We start from the raw sequence: 21,254 nt of genomic DNA, 5'->3' as shown, positions 1-21,254 counted from the left end.
AGGTGAGCTCTCAGCAGGGCCTTGAAGGGAGGAAGAGAGCTAGCTTGGCGGATGGGCAGAGGGAGGGCATTCCAGGCCCGGGGGAGGACGTGGGCCGGGGGTCGACGGCGGGACAGGCGAGAACGAGGTACAGTTCTAAATCTTCTTTTGAGAGAACTGTTGGAAAACCAGTTTGTTTTGACTCCTGAAAATAGGAAGTTTAAGTCAACCGAAATGGAAGTCAGTTAATCTAACAAAATCACCCCACTGTTCCATAAAGACACAATTTGTGAAAACAAGTCTGTAGGTAGGGGAGGACATGGTTTTCCTGAAATGTGTCTTCACGGGAGCCTATCATATACAGGTAGCTCCTGAGGCAGATTACTCAGTACCTTCATGGGGATGCTTACGGAGATACTTGAAATTAGCTCCCAAGTGATCACTGAAGAATAACCAAGTTTTAAAATCAGCTTTTTCCCCCCTCTGAGAGGACAAAAGAGCTATTAGATTTGAAAGTGGTCTCTGTGACATTGCCTTTTGAGTTCTTATATTATGGTAATAATGTTTAACTGATGGTCTAAAGCATAAGTAAGACTGGGACTCCCCCTCATCAACAGGTCAGCAGAACTGAAGGCTCAAATGAGTTACTTTAACCATATATAGGTTAGGAATTTTAAGGATATTATAAAACTATGGAATATCTTACTCAATATGACAGAGACAATGAGGAAACTGCATCTACCCTGTTTATTTTTTTAGAAAAACAAAACAGTAACATGGAGGATGAAGTATTCTTTTTATGCATACCACTCATACAAATTCTGTGATTTAACTACATGGCTATTTAAAGAACAGCTACAGAAAGTAACAACAGTGAAAAATTTCACTAAAATTGGATGGAATAAAAATATAATTTTGGATGGGATTGCCCTCAGTGTCTTCTGCGAAATAATACACTCTGTATTACGCTTGTCCTTTCAAGGCTGAATGGGTTTCAAATAATTACGCTTCTTAGAACAAGCTTAAAAAGAAGCCTGGTTTCTTAGAATATTTGAAATGCCCGTTGTCATACAACCTGTGCTTTTTAAATACTAAAACAAGAGCATTTGACTTAACTGCTTTACACAAATACCTAGATGATTGAATTAGGAAAGTAATTTTATTGATTGTGATTAATAAACCTATTATATATATTATATAAATCCTGATTTCAGCAATGAAAACACCTTTTTTCATATACATGTATTTACAAAGGTTCAGAAAAGAAGCACATTAACTTTTTAATGATCAAAACCAGCATTAATCTATTGAGAACAGTTTTCCAATACCTACATTCTTTTCTTACACATTAGCCTTCCATTTTTCAATTAAGACATTCGGCAGGACTGATAATGCATTTCTCTTTCTTTTAACAATGGCTTACCACCTTCAATGTATTCTAAAAACCACAAAATAGTGTATTTAAAAAACTGACAAAAAAAGATTATTGTTATTATTCTCGTTAAGCACTTACTACGTTACAAGCACTTTTCTAAGCACTGGGGCATATACGAGTTAATCAGGTCAGACACGGTCCCTGCCCAAACCAACCTGGGTTATTTTCCAAGACTTTGTGCTGGTAAAGTCCGTTACAGTTCTTTTTTTGAAACATAAAAGATGAGGAGCAGCATGACCTAATGGAAAGAGCACAGGCCTGGGAATCAGAGGACGTGGGTTCTAACCCCGACTCTTGCCACCTGCCTGCCGGGTGGCTTTTGTTAAGTTGGGGAAGTTTTCTGTGCCTTAGGCTTGTCATGTGTAAAATCGGGATTCAATACCTATCCTACCTCCTAGACTTTTTGGGACAGGAACTGTGCCTGCCCCGACTAACTTGTATCTACCCCAGTGGTCAGAACAGTGCTTGAAAAATAGGAAGCACATAAATATAACAATTAAATAGTTTTTAAAAAAAGAGTAACCTGAGGCTAGCCCTTCTTTTCTGTTCTATTCTCCGAAGCACTCGGTAGAGTGCTCCGCACAGAGAAGGTGCTCCGTAAAAACTAGTGACTGACAGTAAGTAATGTTTTCAGAGCTGTAGAGAGTTGGGGTTCAAACTATGGTGGGAAGAACAGTACCTCACATGCCGTCCGCTAAACGGAAGGGAAAGCGATATTAGAGATTCACGTCACGGGATCGGTTGGGATTTTGTCTGGGGGCATCTTAACTACCTGACCCTGGCTGTTTGGGTCTGGGAGAGAATCGCCACCGATTTTTCAGACTGTTCCTTTAGTTGTTGTGGGGCAGCAGGATGGACAGGCTCATTTTCCTTTGCTGCTGAACTGAGAGTTGTATCCTGGGTGGTGGTGGTCCGGGGGGAAGTCTCTGGGGGAGCCGCTTGCTTCTCTCCTTCTGTGTCTCGCTGTTGCAGTAGCTTCTCCACCTCAATCTCGAGCTCTAGACTTTCCTCGTCGGCTTCCACTTCCAGCTGCTGCATTAACTCTTCCAGCTTCTTGGCCTTGCGGAGCTCATTCTGTTGAATGATGGTACAGAGGTGCTCTGTGAGGTGCTCCTTGAGCTCCGTCTTCCGCTGGAGATCTAGCTTTGCAGTGACGTATTCTGCTTCTGCTTTATCAAATCGCTTCCTGTAAAAAGAAGTAGAAAGAAAAGGCCAATGTGTGAGTTTCCCGCTAAAGGGGCCGATATAAAATACTCCCAATGAGTAGCAACGTGACAGGTGAGTGGAGTACGAACGTCAGGACTCTTGGCACTATTGTCCTATTAAAATCAGTCGGTGATGGCACTCCAAATCAGTTTCACCCTGTGTCTAGCTGTTTGGCTCAAGTGGAGTAAAATTGGCAAGGGGGTGTGTGGTGGGATGTGTGTGTGTGTCTGTCTCTAAGGAATTAAAAAAAATAACTCCTAGATAAGAAATGTTTATGCTATTGCAAGTTGTGGAATGGGAGTAATGGGAAGTGTGGAAGGGACTTGGTAGAGGTTAGGACAGGCATGCAGGTTAGAAAAGTCAAAAGTAATAGTGGACTAGAAGAGGTCTGGGAAGGGGATAGTGGTCCACAGAGTCATCGGTGCTGAAACTCCACCTGCAGGACTGGAATAAATAGTAGGAGTCATTTTACTAAATTTATGAACGTTGCAGGTCTAACGGCTTGAGAGTAAAAAGATAGCAAAAAAAAAAAAAAAAAAAAATTCTCAAGCTTACCAAAACCAGGAGGCAGTTTGTGGAACTAATTTATAATTATTCATTATGGTCAGTGACTTCACAGAGCCAACTGGGTCACTATGAAAATAGTGAAATAATTACTCTTCCAGTCTAATTTGACTGAAAACCTCTCCAAAATGCCGTTACCCTTCGGTTCCCAGAGCAAGTGGTCACAACCACCCAGCCCATGGCTGCCACATTAGACAAAGAGTCGACATTTTAAACTTAGTGCCTATTTTGTTTGAGAATATAGATGTGTGCATCAGGGTGAGAGGAATGTGAGAGGATTACACGGGAAGCAGCATGACGTAATAGGCAGAGCGCGCTCCTGGGAGCCAGAAGGTCATGGGTTCTAATCCCCGTTGCACCACTTGTCTGCTGGGTGACCTTAGGCAAGCCACTTCTGTGCCTCAGTTACCTCATCTGTAAAATGAGTATTAAGACTGTGAGCTCTGTGTGGGACAGGGATTGTGTCCAATCCGATTTGCTGGTTTCCACCCCAGGGCTTAGTACTGTGCCTGGCACATAGTAAGTGCTTAACAAATACCATAATTAAACACACTGCAGAAACTTCAGTTATTTATCTAGGGTAACAGAGCAGTTAAAACTACTGAGCTTCTCAGGGCATATACATATCCACTGGGTGCTCAAAAACACGTGAGTTAAAACCGCCTGTCCTGTCTGTGACTGAGGGAGACCACAGTGTTGCAGGGGAAGAGGGTAGCATATCTGTATAGAGATAGTCACAAGAGCTCTTAAGAGAGAGCATCCACAATCAGGGTATATAAAAGAGATATCCATTTGGAGAGTTCCCTTAGAAAAACTCCCTTTCCACTTGGGATTGCTCAAAAGCAGAGAGCTGGCTGGCTTACTGCGATTTACATGGTAACTAAGGAATATAATAGCATCGTATTCTTAATGGTCACACTCATGGAGTTTATCAAACAGACTTGATGGAGACTTTTCACTGGGCAGTAAATGCAAGAGTGCAATATTTTTCAGACCATCACAAATCTTTCTCTAGCTTAATTTTAATCCATTATTTAGACAAAACGAATGAATATTACTTCAGGTATGGGATGTTTTCTCTTCCCCCGGACCCTCTACTAACCTCCTCTTCATCTTGGTTCCCTAAGGTCAAAACCTATGAATGTTCTCTTTCTGTTTCGGTAATGATGGAAATGTGTATGATATTCTTTCTATGTGTTTCCACACCAGGAATACCTGAAAAAAACCCATGGTGCCCATAACCTCAATAAAATTGCCTCTCTGGGAAGCTTCTTACCAGTTCAAAGTGTAAAATAGGCTGAGGGGAAAAGGTTTATGATTTCATTTTAATCTCAGCAACTCTTGAGCACTTTCTTAATGACCTTAGAATGCAGATATGAAGCTCCAGCTACCCGGTGGCATTCATTTAAGAAGCTAATTAACAAAGTCAACCCATCATGTCTACTGGCACGTGGTCAGAAAACAGTAAAAATCACATGAACCACAGGCCTCTTTCTTAAACACCGAACAGTGAACTGAAAACCACAACCAAGCATTTCCGCTTTATTAAACTGTTACATAAACATTCTGATGCTGTGGTTTACCCCGGACTAATGAGGCATTCTGATTGATTTCTGGTGCTGCAGGAGATGCTGCAAAAGTGAATCATTAGCACAGCATTTCCTTGTGGAAAGAGACAACTCGGATGATTAAAGCAATGAGGAAACACTGGAAGGCCCCAAAACTGGACTTATTTTTTCTCTTTTATCTGTTTGCAAGGTTTCTGTAATGCCTTACATCTGTTCCCCTCACTTCACAAGTACGCTACCAGGTCTTCCTCTTAAGGAAGACGATTACCAGTGCCCCAAGACAAAGAAACCTAAGCCATCAAACCAATGTTTGTGCAGAAGAGGACTGGGAAAAAATAAATAGGAGCATTATTGAGCAGCTAAGGTGGGCAGGACACTGTATTAGGACCATGGGAACCTACATTAGAAGTAATACACTTGGTCCCTTAGTGGTTCACAATGTAATAAGTATTGGTGGTCAGGAAAAACAACATAGTTTCCTAAAAGACTGCCATTTTTACCCTCTGCAATTCAAAAGTAATAGTTAAAGAATCAGAGAGTTGCAAGAGAACACTTGGTCCCTTAGCAGTTCACAATGTAATAAGCATTCTTGGTCAGGAAAAACAATGTTGTTTCTTAAAGACTGCCATTTTTACCCTCTGAAATTCAAGAGTAATAGTTAAAGAATCAGAGAGTTGCAAAAGACCTTGAAAGAATAATCTGGTTCAGCCCTCTGCTTCTAGGCAGGTAAACAACTCAACCATCGAGGATGGACAGATGTCTATGCAGGCTAAAGCTCTTCATGGAAGGATACTCCGTAACACTTCCTTTGGAAATTATTCTAGTGTTTTTTCTCTGTGGTAGTCCTAGACATTCTTCCTTGGGTTATACCAAAATCTCTTGTTTTCCATTCATTTCAATCCTCAAGAGACAGGGGTCGTCTTTCCCATTTTCAAAACCAAAACAAAACCCTAAAATCGGTTGGATCTTCTGCTTTAATCTTTGTTCCCTTATCACCCTCTCTCAAATTTCCCAAAGCCATTTTCTAGAATTGAAGTCTTGCCACTGAAGAATGGAAATTTCCCTTCCTTTAGGGTTTAGTAAATCCCAGCCTCTTACAAAATCAAAATTTCACTTTTTTTTTTTTCCCCCGGACTTTTTCCCAGAGCATAATTATCTTCAACAAAAGTTCATCCACAAGACTCACCGAGCATACGAATAGTCCATGCTGGCCTGATCAATTCGGTTCCTTAGGATTCCAATGTCCGCTGACACCATGTCATCTAGAGCCTGTAACTCTTTCTGGATTCTCTTTAGTTTCACCGTTTCCGCCTGAGTTCTTCTGGATCTAGTCATAGAAAAGGAGCAAATTTGGGTTCAGAAGAAAAATGCATTTTACCGAACGATATGCCGTCTTGTCCTAAGGTGATTGCTGATGTTCCAAAATCATAACCCTCCGCCAGAATCAAGGGCCCGGAAGGACTTTATAAATCAGACAGGTCTGTTGCCCTGCCTCTGACAGAATTGCATCCGACTTTCTCAGGAAGGTAGATATCTTCCCTTTCCTCCAAAACCTCCAGGTATAGAAAGGCATTCAGTTTCTAACAAACCCGATGGTCAGAAAGTTCGTCCAAATAATGAATCTCAGTTTCTGTTGCTGTGGCTTATGACACTCATTATGTGCCTGCACTGTGGAGAGCGTTGGACCAAATGCTGAGGTTGCAAGAAACTTCAGACACAGCCCTGGCATAAAAGGGGCTCACTCTCTCAGTGAGGAAAGACAGGCACATAGGAAAACAGGAATATAACCCATGCCATAATGAAAAGTTAACATTCAATGACTGAAAAATAGTGTCAAAAAGAAAATACAGCTTAACCACAACTTGGAGAAGAGAAATGGCTTAGTGGAAAGGGCCCAGGCCTGCGAGTCAGAGGACAATGGGTTCTAATTCAGCTCTGCCAACTGCTTGCTGGGTGACCTTGGGCAAGTCATTTAACTTCTCTGTGCCTGTTTCCTCATCTGTAAAATGGGGATTAAACATCTGTTCTCCTTACTACTTAGACTGTGAAACTCAGGAAGGATAGGAATTCTGTCTACTCTGATTAACGTGTATCATCTACCCCAGCGCTTAGAACAGTGCTTGACACATAGCGAGCACTTAAATACCATAATTAAATTCATTAGAATCAATCATATTTATTGAGCACTTACTGTGTGTTTTAAGCACTTGGGAAAGTGCAATTTAGAGAAGAAGCGTGGCTCAGTGGAAAGAGCACGAGCTTTGGAGTCAGAGGTCATGGGTTCAGATCCCGGCTCTGCCAATTGTCAGCTGGATAGCTTTGGGCAAGTCACTTCACTTCTCTGTGCCTCAGTTACCTCATCTGTGAAACGGGGATTATGACTGTGAGCCCCCCATGGGACAACCTGATCACCCTGTAACCTCTCCAGCGCTTAGAACAGTGCTTTGCACAGAGTAAGCACTTAATAAATGCCATCATTATTACTATTACTAATCTAACAGCACTGGTAGACAACTATCACACATGGCTAGTCCTCAATGATTAGAATTTGAGTAAGTTTATTATGCTTGTTGAAAGTCAGGGATTTTATTCAGAAATGTAAAAGGATGAAACAAATCTAAACCGTTCTATTTTTAGCTCTGCCACTGGCCAGAATGTGACCTTGGAAAAAGACAGTTAAATTGTTCTGTGCCTTAGTTTCCCCATGTATAAAATGAATACCTGCTCTCCTTTCTTCTTGGATTGTGAATCCAGGTCTGTGTCTGATCTGACTACCTTATACCTAGCCCAGTGCTTAGTTCATAATAAGTGCTTAATAAATATCTTAATGGTTCAATATAATGGTCATCCAATCTTCCTCTTCATTCAGTCGTTTTTATTGAGCACTTACTGTGTGCACAGCTCTGTACTAAGCACTTAGCACTGTCAAGACCAGTGAATGCTCCAAGCCCCGAGTTTTCACCATTTTGTCTGATACTGTCTCAGATTTCTTTTCCCATTTTTACTTTCTTAAGCTATTAATACTGTAATTTGGTGCTCACAAAATTGAAGTATTTTCTTAGGTAACAAAGCCAGGCCTTCAGCATAACTGTAGAGAAAATGGAAGCCCTGTTCTTACGATAGAGATGAGAATTCTGGAATAATCTGCCCAACTGGTTAAGCCTCCAGGCTGCATAAGCAAGAAACAGCATTCCTTCTTGTGAAAGTAGAACCTTTAAGCAGTGTCCTTACCTCTCGGCAATAGCTTTGGCCAGAAGTGCTTTCTTACGTTTATTTTTCTCTTCCATTAGCCGTTGCTCCTGCTGGAGGACTTCCCAGTGAGATTTTTCCTGCCTGGTCATTTAAAAAAAACCATAGAAATGGTTTACATAAGAGATTTCCATTTTCCTCCTCCAGCCCCCTCCACCTCCAACGGTAATTAGCCAAGAATATTTTCTTTTAAGAGTCCCCATTAAGTAGCTTTAGAAACCATCCGCAGCTCATCATTTTGTTGTGATAGGAACAAAGAGGGGAATCGGAAGAATGATTGGAAAGAAGGTTTAAATGAACTGGTTTCATGAGATTCTTCTAAATGTATACAATTTAGTAACCAAAAAGTCAAAGAAGCTGTGGCTCTTATGAACACAGAGGAATTTGGGCTGGTTATTTCTCATTTACAAAACGGGGACGAAATTAATCTGAAAACTGATGGCTCGCACCCCCTTCCATCTTTCCCTGTATGTCACCTTCCAAGTCAACCCCCAACTTTCTTCTCCATTGCTACATCCTCAAGTTTGGTCTAAATCTCGGTCTTTTAGCAACTGGATCGTTATATAACTTCCTCATTGGCTTCTTGCCTCTAGCCCCACATTCCTCCAAATTGATCCAGAAAGTTGCTACCAAAATGTCCTTTCCCACCCACTGTTCCAACCACACAACCTCCACCCCTTTTTTAATCACACTCTGGATTAAGATGAAGTGCCTCACCCTCTGTTTCAGAGAGATTTGTCGAGATAAAACGAGGTGGGGGGGGAACTGTCACCTCCCTTCCATTTAGTCAAGGAAAGCTTCCTGGAGAAGGTGGATTACTGGGAACCATTTGACTAATAGTTGAGGTAGCCCATTAAGATGGACACAGGAAAGGCAAGCATTATAGGCAGTGAAATTGCCTGGCTGGTGTTATCTTGAACCTACGCTCAGAGGGCGCGCACTGTACCTGCTTAAACTTACCTTGTAAAATTTTCCTTTGAAAGATAGGCACTTCAAGGACAGGAAATCTCTAGAGGAGGGTGATAATACAGGTTTGACACTTTTTTAAGGAGCTCTCCTAGGATAAGAGCTCATCTGCAAACTCCACCATCTCTTTGGTCCCAGCTAGTTCCCACTGCACTGAACGAAACTAAATGGCAACAAACCTAACACCTCACTTGCAGCATAATTGATTTCTACTCCCTTTGGCTTTCTCACCTCCCTCTAAGACTCCTTCCTTATGACTCCTCATATTACCCTTCCACGGTACCCAGATTTTTCCCCATATTACCCTTCCAACACCATGCAGATCCAATCTGGAAGCCTCATCGTGAACTCCAGGGCTTGAGAAGTATTGGGACCCAATGGAAAGAGCACGGGCCTCGGGGTCAAAGGACTTGTGTTCTAATCCCTGCTCTGCCACTTCTCCGCTGTTTGACCTTGGGCAAGTTACTTCCCTGTTCTGTGCCTGTTGTCTCCTCTGTAAAATGGGGGTTAAATCCAACTCCCTCCTAATTAGACTGTGAGCCCCAGAGGGGACAGGGATTGTGTCTACCCGGATTACTTTGTCTACCCCAGCACTTTGTACAGTGGTTGGCACGCAGTAAGCGCTTAATAAATACCATAAAAAGGTGGCATGGCAGGGGAGGGGGTGACTGAGACCTCACCTGCAGAAGCTGAGTGGAAAGGCTCACAATAATTTTTGGCTCCCCCCACCAAGGCTTGATTAGTAACATACACAAACCTGAATTTCCCAAAGCCCCAGATAAAGGAGGAAACACATCAAAAATCAATCCCTTGATTCTGGAGACTTACTAACAATTCCACTTTCTTTTTTTCCAATGTGCAGTTTGGTTTTGGAATGACATCCTCCACTTTTTCGTGGCTGTCACGGGAGTTCTCAAGTCCGGGATCTCTCCGATGATTTCCAGTCCGGTGCCCTGGCTCTCCATCTGGAGGCAGAGGGGGTGACGTGGGTGGCTGCTGGGGGCCAGGTTTCTGTTGAGGTGCGGAAAGTAGCTGTTCTGGAGGTACTGCGGTCGGCTCATCTTGGAGCCCAAATTTCTGCTGCTGCCGAAGGGCCTTTTCTCGTTGTAGCTGTTGACGACTTTTGTGCACGGGGCGATGCCGCTGCCGATCAGGTGGTTCAGGTGGATCTGTTTTCAACAAAGTGGGGGAAAGAAATCGTTTCTGCATGAGAAGGAGCAATCTCAATTCCTGGAAGGTAGTGACTGATAATATCTTTAGCAGGACCCTCTTTCTTGTACAGCTTTATGCCTTCACTGGGAATGCTAAGCACCTGTCCTCGATATTTCCATCTCTGGCTTACTTGGGGCCATGACAATTCATTGCCCAGGTCACAATAATCTGTATTCTGTTACCCTTATTGGCCCCAAATCACAGGGTGGTGTGGGGAAGGTGGAGGTGCAATTTTATTGCAAAATGCAGGTCACTTCTTGGAAATTTTCCCTATACATCCCCCAAAAACAACTTTTACTTTACCAGTACAACAATTCAACTGCAGGCCCCACTGAGTTTCAGCCCCACCAGCAGAGAAGTGTGGGCCTGGGAATTAGAGGCCCTGGGTTCTAATCCCCCTTCTACCATATACCTCCTGTGTGACCTTGGGCGAGTCAGTTAATTTCTCAGTGCCTCGATTCCTCCATCTGTAAAATGGGGATTCAATACCCGTTCTCCTCCTAAGACTGTGAGCCCTATGTGGGACAGGGACTGTGTCATCATCATCATCATCAATCGTATTTATTGAGTGCTTACTATGTGCAGGGGACTGTGTCATCATCATCATCATCAATCCTATTTATTGAGTGCTTACTAGGTGCAGAGCACTGTACTAAGCGCTTGGGAAGTACAAATTGGCAACATATAGAGACAGTCCCTACCCAACAGTGGGCTCACAGTCTAAAAGGGGGGAGAAACTGATTATCTTGTATCTACCCCAGTGCTTAGAACAGTACTTGGTATACGGTAAGCACTTAACACATACAAGTGTCATTATTAATACATATTATTAAATATAATCACATTATATATTATATAAATTATTAATATGCTATTAAACTAGCACACTTCCCCCCTTCAAAGCCCTACTGAAAGCTCACCTTCTCCAGGAGGCCTTCCCAGACTAAGTCCCCCTTTTCCTCTGCTGCTCCTCCTCCCTCCCCATCGCCCCGACTCGCTCCCTCCCCGCCCCACAGCACGTGTGTGTATACGTACATACTTATTATTCTATTTATTTTATGAATGATGCGTATATATCTATAATTCTATTGATTTAGACTGATGCTTTTCCCCATCGCCCCGACTCGCTCCCTCCCCGCCCCGCAGCACGTGTGTGTATATATGTACATACTTATTATTCTATTTATTTTATGAATGATGTGCATATACCTATAATTCTATTGATTTAGATTGATGCTTTTGATGCCTGTTTACTCGTTTTGATGTCTGTCTCCGCCCTTCTAGACTGTGAGCCCCTTGTTGGGTAGAGATTGCCTTAGAACAGTGCTTTGCACATAGTAAGTGCTTAATAAATGCCATCATTATTATTATTATTATTGCCTCTGTTGCTGAGTTGTACTTTCCAAGCGCTTAGGACAGTGTGCTCTGCACACAGTTAGAACTCAGTAAATACGGAATTATCTACTCCTCCCTTCCGATCCCTCACCCTGATGGGTCCATAAGATGTTTCCCCCTTCTCCATGGCAAGTTGGTAAAGTGGAAGGTCCCCCAGGCTCTCTTTAGGGCCAACGTTCCCGCATATATCAACTGGTGCCCCTCTCAATCGATCCTATCTATTGAGCGCTAAGTGCAGAGCACTGTCCTAAGTGCCCGGGAGAGTACAAACACCGCTATATCCGAGGCATTCCCTGTCCGTACCTCCCGAGATCTTTACAGGCCCTTCTTCATTCATCCAATCGTATTTACTGAGGGCTTACTGCGTGCAGAACACTGTACTAAGCGCTTGGGAAAGTACAACACAGAAATAAAGAGTGACAATCCCGGCCCACAACGAGTTCACATATCTGGGGGGAGCGGGGATGGGCGGCAGACATAATAATAATAATGATGATGATGGTATTTGTTAAGCACTTACTATGTGCCAAGCACTATTCTAAAAGCTGGGGTTGATCCAAGGTCATCAGGGTGTCCCACGTGGGGCTCACAGTCTTAATCCCCATTTTACAGATGAGGTAACTGAGGCCCAGGTAAATTAAGTAACCACCCCAGCGCTTAGAACAGTGCTTTGCGCATGGTAAGCGCTTAACAAATACCATCATCATTATTATTCTCTGTGCCTCAGTTCCCTCATCTGTAAAATGGGGATGAAGATTGTGAGCCCCATCCAGGTGGGACCACCTGATCACCCTGTAACCTCCCCAGTGCTCAGCGCTCTGCACACAGTAAGCGCTCAATAAATACGATTGAATGAATGAATGCTTTGCACATGGTAAGCGCTTAACAAATACCATCATTATTATTCTTCACTGTGCCTCAGTTCCCTCATCTGTAAAATGGGGGATGAAGACTGTGAGCCCCATCCAGGTGGGACCACCTGATCACCTTGTAACCTCCCCAGCGCTTAGAACAGTGCTTTGCGCATGGTAAGCGCTTAACAAATACCATCATCATGATTCTTCTCTGTACCTCAGTTCCCTCATCTGTGAAATGGGGATGAAGATTATGAGCCCCATCCAGGTGGGACCACCTGATCACCTTGTAACCTCCCCAGCGCTTAGTACAGTGCTCTGCACACAGTAAGCGCTTAACAAATACCACCATCATTACTATTCTCTGTGCCTCAGTTCCCTCATCTGTAAAATGGGGATGAAGACTGTGAGCCCCACCCAGGTGGGACCACCTGATCACCTGGTAACCTCCCCAGCGCTTAGAACAGTGTTTTACACATAGTAAGCGCTTAACAAATACCATCATCGTGATTCTTCTCTGTGCCTCAGTTCCCTCACCTGTAAAATGGGGATGAAGACTGTGAGCCCCATCCAGGTGGGGCCACCTGATCACCTTGTAACCTCCCCAGCGCTTAGTACAGTGCTCTGCACACAGTAAGCGCTTAACAAATACCACCATCATTATTCTTCTCTGTGCCTCAGTTCCCTCATCTGTAAAATGGGGATGAAGACTGTGAGCCCCATGTGAGCAACCTGATCACCTTGTAACCTCCCCAGCGCTTAGAACAGTGCTTTGCGCATGGTAAGCGCTTAACAAATACCATCATCGTTATTCTTCTCTGTGCCTCAGTTTCCTCATCTGCAAAATGGGGATGAAGACTGTGAGCCACATCCAGGTGGGACCACCTGATCACCTTGTAACTTCCCCAGCGCTTAGTACAGTGCTCTGCACACAGTAAGCGCTTAACAAATACCACCATCATTATTCTTCTCTGTGCCTCAGTTCCCTCATCTGTAAAATGGGGATGAAGACTGTGAGCCCCATGTGAGCAACCTGATCACCTTGTAACCTCCCCAGCGCTTAGAACAGTGCTTTGCGCATGGTAAGCGCTTAACAAATACCATCATCGTTATTCTTCTCTGTGCCTCAGTTCCCTCATCTGCAAAATGGGGATGAAGACTGTGAGCCCCATCCAGGTGGGACCACCTGATCACCTTGTAACCTCCCCAGCGCTTAGAACAGTGTTTTGCACATAGTAGGCGCTTAATAAATGCCATCATCATTATTATTCTCTGTGCCTCAGTTCCCTCATCTGTGAAATGGGGATGAAGACTGTGAGCCCCATCCAGGTGGGACCACCTGATCACCTTGTAACCTCCCCAGCGCTTAGAACAGTGCTTTGCACATAGTAGGTGCTTAATAAATGCCATTATCATGACACTTCCCAAGCGCTTAGGCCAGTGCTGTGCACACAGGAAGGGCTCAAGCAATATGAGTGAATGAATGAATGAATTGATGGATGAATGAATGAATGAATTACCTTGGTGTTGCCTCAGCTTCCGCAGCTCCTCCTCGGAGAAGCCGGCCCAGGCTCGCGCCATCGGCTCCCGCTGACGTCATCAACGTCATGACGTCATCGGCGTCAAACGTCGCGCCCCCCCCCCCCACGCACGGCGTCGGCTGCCAACGCGACCGGTCCTCCCCATCCGGGTCCCCGCCGAGGCCCCCGCCGAGGCCCCCGGCATGGGCTGCCCCTATCCGTGCCTGATCTTCCGACGGCGGAAAAACCCCGGAAAACCCACGTTTCCTCCATCCCCTCATCTCCCCCGATCCGGCTACAGTTCCGCATCGACGCGGAAAACGGTGGCAGAGCCGGGAGAAGGCGGAGAAAAAAATCAGGCACCGACGGGGGCACCATCATGGCCCTGAGGTGAGAAGTGACCTCGAGGAGGCCAGTGTAGGCCATAATGATAATAATAATAATAATAATAATAATAATAATAATAATAATGATGTTGGCATTTGTTAAGCTCTTACTATGTGCAAAGCACTGTTCTAAGCGCTGGGGGGGATACAAAGTGATCAGGTTGTCCCACGTGGGGCTCACAGTCTTAATCCCCATTTTACAGATGAGGTCACTGAGGCTCAGAGAAGTTAAGTGACTTGCCCAAGGTCACACAGCAGACACTTGTGCTTCCCAAGCGCTTAGCGCAGTGCTCTGCACACAGTAAGCGCTCAGTAAATACGATTGATGATGATGATGATGATGATGTGGCGGCGCGGGATTCGAACCCATGACCTCTGACTCCAAAGCCCGTGCTCTTTCCACTGATCTTTCCACTGAGCCACGCTGCTTCTCTTTGTGCCCCCCGTCGTGGGGGCAGTTGAGGTTGGCAGATTATTCAGGTTAACTTTCCTTTCATCTCTATTTTCCTCCAAGTCATTGCTCTGCTGGCATCTCTACCTGTTGGGTGACCTTGGGCAAATTCCATAATCTCTGTGAGCCTCAGTTTTCTCATTCATTCATTCATTCATTCATTCACTCACCCACTCACTCACTCATTCATTCAGTCGTGTTTGGCAATCATAGGCATTTAATACTAATAATAATGGTGGTATTTGTTAAGCGCTTACGATGTGCCAAGCACTGTTCTAAGCACTGGGGGGGATACAAGGTGATCAGGTTGTCCCACGTGGGGCTCACAGTCTTAATCCCCATTTTACAGATGAGGTAACTGAGGCCCAGAGAAGTGACTTGCTCAAAGTCCCACAGCTGGTAATAATAATAATAATAACAGTATTTGTTAAGCGCTTACTAGGTGCCAAGCACTGTTCTAAGCACTGGGGGAGATTCAAGATGATCGTGTTGTCCCACGTGGGGCTCACAGTCTTCATCCCCATTTTACAGACAAGGGAACAGAGGCCCGGAGAAGTGAAGTAAGTTTCCCAAAGTCCCACAGCTGATAACAATGATAGTAATAATAATAGTATTTGTTAAGCGCTTACTATGTGCCAAGCACTGTTCTAAGCACTGGGGGAGATACAAGATTATCAGGTTGTCCCACATGGGGCTCACAGTCTTAGTCCCCATTTTGCAGATGAGGGAACTGAGGCCCAGAGAAGTTAAGTGACTTGCCAAAGGTCACACAGCTGACAAGTGGCGGAGCCTGGACTCGAACCCATGACCTCTGACTCCCAAGCCCGTGCTCTTTCCACTGAGCCACACTGCTTCTCATTTATTTATTTATCGTGGGTTCTAATCCCGGCTTCGCCACTTGTCAGCTGTGTGACTTTGGGCAAGTCACTTAACTTCTTTGGGCCTCAGTTATCTCATCAGTCAAATGGGGATCAAGACTGAGAGCCCTGCGTGGGACAACCTGATCACCTTGCATCTCCCCCAGCGCTTAGAACAGTGCTTCGCACATAGTAAGCGCTTAACAAATACCATCATTATTATTATTGGTGCCGACTGTGGGCAGAGCACTGTGCCAAGCACTTGGAAGAGTACAAGCGTTGGTAAACGTATTCCCTGCCCTCAAGAAACTTATCGTCTAGAGGCAGAGGCAGATATAATATTAATATATAATATATAATATAATATAAAATATATTATGGATGTGTACATAAGTGCTGTGGGACTGAGGGTGGGGTGACTATTAAGTGTTTAAACGGTACAACAGATCCAACTGCATAAGCAACACTTAAGGGAGAGGAAGTAGAGGAAATGGGGGCTTAATCGGGGAAGACTTCGTGGAGGAAGATTTTAATACAACTTTGAAGGTGGGGAGAGCGATGGAGTGTTGTATTTGAAAGGGAAGCGAGTTCCAGGCCAGAGGCAGACTTGGACAAGGGGTCGGCGGCGAGATAGACGAGATGGAGGTACGGTGTGTAGATTAGCATTAGAAGAGCCAAGTGTGCGAGCTGGGTTGTAGAAGGAAATCAGTGACTTAAGGTAGGAGAGTTGAGCTGATGGAGTGCTTTAAAGCCGATGGTAAGAAGTTGGCGCAATAGTAAGCGCTTAATACATACCACGATAATAAGAACAATATTATTAATTAATTATATTTAGAATTTCCTTAATAATAATGATGATGGCATTTATTAAGCGCTTACTATGTGCACAGCACTGTTCTAAGCGCAGGGGTAGATACGAGGTAATCAAGTTGTCCCACGTGGGGCTCGCAGACCTAATCCCCGTTTTCCAGATGAGGCAACTGAGGCACAGAGAAGTTAAGTGACTTCATCATCATCATCATCAATCGTATTTATTGAGCGCTTACTGTGTGCAGAGCACTGTACTAAGCGCTTGGGAAGTACAAGTTGGCAACATATAAAGACAGTCCCTACCCAACGGTGGGCTTACAGTCTAAAAGGGGGAGACAGAGAACAAAACCAAACATACTAACAAAATAAAATAAATAGAATAGATATGTACAAGTAAAATAAATAAATAGAGTAACAAAAATGTACAAACATATATACAGGTGCTGTGGGGAAGGGAAGGAGGTAAGATGGGGGGTGGAAAGAGGGACGAGGGGGAGAGGAAGGAAGGGGCTCAGTCTGGGAAGGCCTCCTGGAGGAGGTGAGCTCTCAGTAGGGCCTTGAAGGGACTTGTCCAAAGTCACACAGCTGACAAGTGGCGGAGCGGGATTTGAACCCATGACCTCTGACTCCAAAGCCTGGGCTCTTTCCACTGAGCCCCACTGTTCCTTGCCCTCGTAGCATGCTTGCAGAAGAAAATTAGGCAGTGTCGTACTTTGGCCTATTACCAAGATAACTTTTGCCTGCTCTCGCCTCCACCATCTGCTCCGTGAACCCTATCACTTTTGGGTTACTTTCTTGTCCCTGCTGCTTCCACTTTTCTTTCTCGCTTTTCCATGATTTCAGGGTTCAAAGGGATTAGAGGGCTTATCCACATTGAAAGATTTTCTAGTACAGCATCTTGAGACTTGAAGAAATGTCGACGTTGAACGTGCACGTGCAGTCAGGACTGGTATTTGAGGTAGGTCGGGTCTGGTGGAAATTCACCCTCATCGATCCGTCAACCAATCAATGGCATTTCCTGAACACTTACTGTATGCTGAGCTCTTGGGAGAGTACAGTACAACAAAGTTGGTAGACATATTCCCTGCACACGAGGGACCAATAACACAGATATTGTGGAACTCTGGCCCCATCCTGCTTTATTCTACATTCCCTGTTTTTCAATATAAAAGGGATTAAGGAAGGCTTTGAGCTTTGGGATGTTTCCAACTACAGGCCTGATATTTATCTTTTAAACAGTTTCCCCAACGCCTTCAAAAGGTGAAGAAGGGGGAAGAGAGGGTGGGGAACTCTGGCCGTCCCATTCTCTAGCAACACTTGAATGGTTTTCAGTGAAAATCTGACCCCTTTCCTCCCCAATGGAAGCTCCTACCCATTGGAACATACCAACTCTAAAGAGAAGAAACTTCCCTCACCTTCCCCCGGACTCCCACGTTAATCTGTAACTTAGAGTGAAGCACCAAATTCTCTTTATTGCAGTAGATGTTGTAGGCACAAAGTTCCCATGTACTGTTTTATATAAAAATTTAAAGAATTGTTAACTAGAACGCTCCTGGGCAGCATGACTCCCCTGTTTAACAGTTTCCATCAGACCACAGTTTAATTACCACCCCTTGCTGCCAGTTTTCTCCAGAAATAATTATGACTGCATGAAGTCATTTCATTGGACATTTACAAACACTAGACTTGTAAAGGGGAGACTGTCAATCCCCTCTTGGCTTGGAAACGGCTGGGTAGACTGTCCTGGCCGAGCAGAACTGCCATCGGGGCTTGCGGGATTTTCATGGCCACCGTTCCAAGAAGATGTTCTGGGTGGGAGAGATGTGAAATGGGAGGTGTAAAGAAGCAGCGTGGTCTAGAATAAAGGGCACAGGCCTGGGTGTCAGAGGATCTGGATTTTAATCCCAGCTCTACCACTTGTCTGCTGAGTGACCTTGGGGAAGTCACTTCACTTCTCTGGGCCTTGGTCACCTCTTCTGGAAAACGGGGATTAAGATTATGTCCAACCTGATTATCGTGTATCCACCCCAATGCTTAATACGGTGCCTGACCCTTAGCAAACCCTTAAGAAATACCATTTTTTAAAACATGAAAAGAAAGAGAGGGAAGGTATAACGATTGTTTTAATCTGAGACCCAGGTATCACTGTGTTGTTCGGAAAGTTCACGTTCCAGCGGAGGAATTCATCCAGCGCTTAGAACAGTGCTTGGCACATAGTCAGCACTTAACAAATACCAGCATTATTATTATTTGATCTGGAAGTCAAAATGTAGAGAGTGATTTGTTGGTGCAGGCTATAGTGTAAGGCAAATAATAATAACTGTATTATTTATTGTTTTTATTTCTTTATTATTATTGTTGTTGTTAATATTATTATGAGTACTTACTGGGTACCAAGGTTCTAGGCACCGGGGTAGCCATGAAATTGTCGGATTGGACACAGTGCCTGCCTTCCATGGATCTCCTAAACTAATAGAGAGAGCAGGTAGCTCATTCCCATTTTATAGAAGAGAAAACTGAGGGACAGAAAGGGACAGAATGGTTAAGTGACTTGTCCAAGGTCACATAGCAGACCGTTAGAACCTGGCCCTCCTGACTCATGTTCTTTCCTGTAAACTACACCGTCTGCTTTCTGCATTTCTACAAGGGTCAGTAATGGACAGAAATCCACAGAGCTGCTCAGAAGCCTAACTAGGATTTATTGCCAAAAGACACAGTCTAGTTTGAGGTAATAGAAACAATGACTACGTAGACTGCACTGAAGTCAACTGTATACCGGTGGCAAGGATAATGATTTCATAAAATAGGAATTTCCGTCCCAGTCTAGATCAGGTTGCAGTGGTCCAAACAATTAGATTCACCGGTTGACTGCTGAAAGTATGATGCGAAGAGGGAACAGGGGGGTGATAGAGACAGACACTTTATTTTGGAAAGTGGAGGGAACACATAGGACCTCTATGAGAAAAGTAATTTAAGATTTGAAAGACAGGAGAGGTCTGGAATGGAGCCCAGGTGAAATGAGTTCATCATGCCAGAAGAGAAAGAGCAGGCATAGTAGAGTCAGATTAATGGCAGATTAAAAATTCTTAGGGTTTCCTTACCAGGATTACTGTTGGATGATTTGTATCTATACGTGCGTACTTACATTTTTAGGTTATGATTCACCCGCAGGATTTTCCCTAATGCAACAAATTCACGGTCCCCCTGATTGACATCTGTTGCCAAGGATGCTGCATTCTCTCTACTCACCCTGCTACCTCATTCACTTGCTTCGTTCTTCTCAAACGAATATACTCGCTGTGCTTTGATTTTTGCCTGGCCCGCCTTCATCACCCTTCCTCCTGCCTGGAGTCCTTCCTCCTTCATATCCACCAGACCACAGCTCTCCCCGCCTTCAGAGCTCTCCTAAACTCACGTCTCCTTCGGGAGGTCTTCCCAGAATGATTTCTCCTCTCCTTGGTTTATATCCTCCCCCTGCCTCTTATCTTGCCAATACTTGTTCTGCTATCCTTAGCACTTCTGTACCATCCATACTTTTATATAGTCTCAACAACCTGTGGCACTTCTGTGCGTATCAACCTTCATACTCTAAGATTGAATCACTCCCTCTTCTCCTTCTTCCTCTGCTTAGCAAATTATTTTAGTACTTGACTCTCCCACTAGATTGTCAGTTTCTTGAGGGCGGAGATCAGGTCTTTTAACTATATTGTACACTATTAAGTGGTCGGTATCGTGCCTGTCTACTTGCTTTGTTTTGTTGTCTGTCTCCCCCTTCTAGACTGTGAGCCCGTTGTTGGGTAGGGATTGTCTCTATCTGTTGCCAAATTGTACTTTCCAAGCACTTAGTACAGTGCTCTGCCCACTGTTTTATCCTGAAGCTCTGGCCTGGGTGTCCGAGGACCTGGGTTCTAATTCTGCCTTTGCCAATTGCTTGCTTTGTGACTTTGGGCAATTCACTTAACTCCTCAGTGTCTCATTTCCCTCAACTGTAAAATGAGGATTAAATACCTGTTCTCCCTCTTACTTAGACTGTGAGTCCCATGAGGGAGAGGAACTGTATCTGACCTAAATAACTTGTACCTATCCCAGGGCTTAGAACAATGTTTGACACATTGTAATAAATATGCTTATAAGCATATTTATAAGCTTAATAAATTCAATAAAAAAGTTACAAGCACAATTCGCCCAAATTAAGCTTAAATAAATAAGCTTAATAAATTCAATAAAAAAAGTTAGAAGCACAATTCACCCAAATTTCCTTCAAACTAGGTTATTTCTTCTCATTTGTTAACCAGAACATGCAATGAATACTTGTTTTCTACTGCCACCATATTGGTGGTGGGGATCTGAAAGAAAAATATAGTATTTAAAGTGTGTGGCAATGTAACAATTCCAGTAAGTCTGCTTTGAAGCCCCACTCGGAGTTTTGTTCTTTTATATGTATGTGAAAGATTTGCAAGTTTAAATCTGCAGAAAGTCTTTAGGAAAACCCAGTCTTCAGAGCTGTCCGGTATCTGAAGAAATTATTGATGAGGAGATCCTGTCAGTACTCGCAGAGGTGACTGAAAACACCTATGTTCAATTCAATTCAAATGTATTTACTGAGCACACACTGTGTGCAAAGCACTATGCTGTGGAGATAGACAATTATTTGAGTACTATATGAGTGTGAAAGATGGTTCTTTGCTGAACTGATTCACTTGCAACTGCTCCTGGTGCTGTTTAAGTATATGCCTCCTAGCAGTCCCATCTTCCTGAAGCTGGGGCTGTGACTTGTCTTGTAAATTGGGGATTCCTTGAAA

General features: G+C 44.0%; 1 protein-coding gene across 4 annotated transcripts; it reads right to left on the bottom strand.

Annotated features, from left to right (window-relative positions):
• Window positions 1-879: 879 nt before the first annotated feature.
• GORAB (golgin, RAB6 interacting) lies at window positions 880-14,034 on the bottom strand. Of its 4 annotated transcripts, XM_038757904.1 has the most exons (5): window positions 13,949-14,034; window positions 9,800-10,136; window positions 7,984-8,085; window positions 5,939-6,079; window positions 880-2,600 (listed from the first exon to the last, which is right to left on the bottom strand). In XM_038757904.1, the coding sequence occupies exons 1-5, from the start codon at window positions 14,007-14,009 to the stop codon at window positions 2,183-2,185; spliced, it is 1,059 nt and encodes a 352-aa protein (XP_038613832.1). In that variant the 5' UTR covers window positions 14,010-14,034; the 3' UTR covers window positions 880-2,182. The 4 variants fall into 4 exon arrangements, with proteins under 4 accessions (XP_038613832.1, XP_038613834.1, XP_038613835.1 ...); XM_038757906.1 differs by lacking the exon at window positions 13,949-14,034 and having other exon boundaries at window positions 9,796-9,880; XM_038757907.1 differs by lacking the exons at window positions 9,800-10,136; window positions 13,949-14,034 and adding an exon at window positions 8,962-8,978.
• Between the last annotated feature and the right edge of the window lie 7,220 nt (window positions 14,035-21,254).

Source organism: Tachyglossus aculeatus, chromosome 16 (assembly GCF_015852505.1).
Source record: "Tachyglossus aculeatus isolate mTacAcu1 chromosome 16, mTacAcu1.pri, whole genome shotgun sequence".
NCBI lineage: Eukaryota > Metazoa > Chordata > Mammalia > Monotremata > Tachyglossidae > Tachyglossus > Tachyglossus aculeatus.
This window is presented reverse-complemented; position numbering and strand designations above follow the sequence as displayed.